The 3,607-nt window shown below is 28.0% G+C and overlaps 1 protein-coding gene across 1 annotated transcript; it reads right to left on the bottom strand.

Annotated features, from left to right (window-relative positions):
• Positions 1 to 767: 767 nt before the first annotated feature.
• On the bottom strand, positions 768 to 1,469 carry EIN_139560 (hypothetical protein; the record flags this gene model as incomplete). The annotated part of the gene is made up of 1 exon (XM_004183427.1): positions 768 to 1,469. The coding sequence occupies one exon, from the start codon at positions 1,467 to 1,469 to the stop codon at positions 768 to 770; it is 702 nt and encodes a 233-aa protein (XP_004183475.1).
• Positions 1,470 to 3,607: the final 2,138 nt, after the last annotated feature.

Below are 3,607 nucleotides of genomic sequence, written 5' to 3'. Positions count from 1 at the left end.
CAGCAAGAATGGCATAGTATTTACTGTTACAGTTGAATCGCCCATGCTTACTCATTATAGCGTCATAAGCATTGGAATCACCAGAAAGACATCTTCCGGTGTATTTCTCGGCAACGTACACAAGAGCACTGGAGACATTGGATATACACTTTCCAGTGTATTTTTCTGCTACAGCAACAAGCGCTCGGTTTTCATCCGAAAGACATTGTCCAGTGTATTTCTCAGCTGCTGCAATGACGGCGCTGTGTTCGTTAGAAAGGCATTGTCCAGTGTATCTTCCAGCAAGGTTAACGATCGACATGTTGTCTCTTTTTACAATTCTCTGAGTTTAAATGTTATTCAAATGTTTACAAAAACACAAAGTGTTTGAGTTTTGACAAGTGTTCGTCATTATTGCGTTTGATGTTATCATGTGTTTACCATTATCATGTTTTTTGAAATGTTTTGGTTGTTTTTTATTACCATATTTCGATGAATTATACAATAAAAATGGTCACTTTATTATTAAAAAATATTGCTTGTAAACATCACACCTTAAAATAATTAAATAATAAATTATAAGTTATTATAACTTAAACCAATAGTCTATATTTATCATAACATTGACACATTTTATTATTTTTAAAATACAAAATAATAAATATTATAATATATTGATATTATAACAACTTGATACAATATATTCCAATTAAAATAAAAAAGTATAAGTAACTTATGGTACTTCGAATGTTTTTGATGATATCTTAATAAATTTGTAAATCAATTAATTAGATAAGAACAGCAAACACAACAAGAATAATACACAAATAAACTGGAATTGCTGAATTTTCTTGGTTGTTATTCTCATCATCTGTTTCCGAGTGATCTCCAGATGGTTTATCAGAAGGTACTTCAGGTGCTTTTTCGGTCGGGTCTGACCATGCAGCCACCCCATCAACACCATAACATCTAAACAGCACCCCATCAGTGCACTTGTTACATTCATTTCTTTCGGTTGTAATATCTTCATTGAATTGATCTTCAGCGCACACCCCCGAAGTGAAACCTCTTTTGACCAATTTGTTTTTACCATCTTCATTTAAAATTGTGTATCTGAAAAAGAAATCTTCTTGGAAGCACGCGTCTGTATAGTAAACACCGTCAATGGTGTCGCCATCAGCACAGTTCACGTTTTTATCACCAAGGAAGCCAAGATATTTAACACCAGATGGAGCTTCTTTTACATACTGAGGACCAACTACCTGCATTGTGCTTGGAGTACCTGTACAGTCCGATTTGCTGTATTTGTTCTGGTTTGGATAATACTCAGAAGGACTTCTATTTGTGTACATCACTGAGCCAGTTCCAGTCTTTTTGCACTTATCAATAGCATATAAACGATAGAGGGCTTTTCCTCCACAATGGGTGTAATCAACGATAGAAAAATCAACTTTAGCAAACGAGAGAGTTATCAACAAGAATGCAAGCATTTATGGAGAAAGAGATATGTACAGTGTTTAAATTATGCTTTCTTTTGTGTACATTCATCAATAAACTATTATAAGCTTCTGCATTTTGTTGTTTAAATTTAACTGATTTATTTTCATTTTCAATATACTAAAAGCAATGGATTATTTATAAGAAACAATAATTTAATTACTATCGATTCATTTGTTCCACAATTAAGATAAAATAAATAATTTGTTTTTGTGTGTTTGTATCTATTTATATAACAATTATAAATGTCTTATATTTCAATAATTTTTAAAATTATGTAATCTTATGTAAAAACAATAATTGGTTGGTTGTGAATAAAATTTAACAACTCAAGTTTAATAATTTCTTTATATGGATAAATGAAAACAAAAATATTCACAAATATTAATTTTGGAAGTTTGATTTATTGGATAAAAAATAAACATTCTCTAAATTGTATTAACATTGATATAACACAAAACGAATTTCAATTGGTATTTAAATAAGGTAATCTGGGTTTATATAATACATTTTCTGTTCAAAAGTTTATCCCATGCATAACATTACACAAACAAAAAGTATTAAACATCATACACAACACTGAAAATAAATTCAACAAAAAGGTTTAACTCATATTCAAATGTGTATTGACAATAGGAACGACCAGAATTTTATTTACAATTTGATTATTTTTATTAACTAATTACAATTATTATAAATGATAATTAAACATTATAATATACAGAAGAAAACAAAGTAAAATAAGATTTGTTTTTAAATTAACAATAAAAAAGTATGACAATACACAAATTAAATAAATACTTTTGTAAATGACAAGAGTATGTTCGGACTTTAGGCAAGTACAAAGCTGATTATTAAAAACAAAAAAACACGGCCTTTTTGATTTTTGAGTATCTTTTTGAGACAAAACACCAATGAAATACTTCATATAACACAACGAGGCTTTATTAAAAACTGATCGCTTTTTAGTCGATAACAATAAAAAGCGTGTACGCATATTAACAACACTTATAACCAATTTGAATAATGAAATCAATTCATTAAGTTCTTTCAAAATATAAAAACAAACTTTCTGAACGCCAAATATGACAATTTCTAGCGGCGAAAACAATTGACCGCTATGTTGGACGTAAACAATAAAGCCACTAATTAACTACATCTTTCATATGGCTGACACTGTTGTCTTGGATTAAAACTGCTTATTCTCTTACACAATCATTATTTCAATTTCCAGTTTTGGTTTAAGACGTCTTATAATCCACAACAATTATATGTCTTTTGGTAATGAGAGTTTTATTTTAATATGCTATTTCAACAAAATCTCTGTCTAAGTTTCTGTAGATTTCATTTTCACTTTAAAATTTGATGGTATTATCATTCGTTTCAACGCGGTGTTGTTGGCAAATATGCCTGTAATTAGTGTTATACGTTTTTAAGAGCAATCAACAGAGTAAGAGTTGGAGTAAATATAGGTATAGCAACATAAATATAAATAGTTATGTTGCTACATAAAAGTAAATAAATTACATTCCAATTTTACTCTAATTGAAAAAAGGTGAAAAAGCACCTACATTTTCTATTCTAATGAACGTTTGTGAATACGTTAAATGTAATATCATGAATGTTCAATAAACAGCTCTAAGTTTCATTCAATTGTAAATCAATTGTCATGCTGTCAATTATTGCATTTATATTAGTTATTGTTTGTGTTTCATTATTCGAACATCGAGAAAAAGCATTTTATAAAAACTGTTTTCACTATGATATCGTTTTTATGATACAAAATATTTTTTGATTGAATTTTGAAAAAGTTATTTATATAAATCACCACTCAAATGTAAAATTTTAGAGGAAAAAATATTTGTTTTTAAAATTCACTTTTTTACAATAGTTTTATTTGCCTAAAAGCAAATAAAATATTTTTAATATAATTTCAATGATGCGAAGGAATCTCTTCCAATCGTTAAAATATAAATAAACTGAATTTTTATACAAATAACGATAATTTTTACTCAACAACTCTTTTATTGACTATAGTCATTATTAAATTATTGTGAATACACAGTTTAAATAACAATAAAACCTTTCATTGGTAATTTTAAAATAATAACAATACATAAAAAAGATGATT

This window comes from Entamoeba invadens, assembly GCF_000330505.1.
Source record: "Entamoeba invadens IP1 unplaced genomic scaffold scaff_1105074724366, whole genome shotgun sequence".
In the NCBI taxonomy this organism is placed as follows: Eukaryota; Evosea; order Mastigamoebida; family Endamoebidae; genus Entamoeba; species Entamoeba invadens.
Note: the sequence above shows the minus strand (reverse complement) of the source record. Positions and strands in the feature narration are given on the sequence as shown.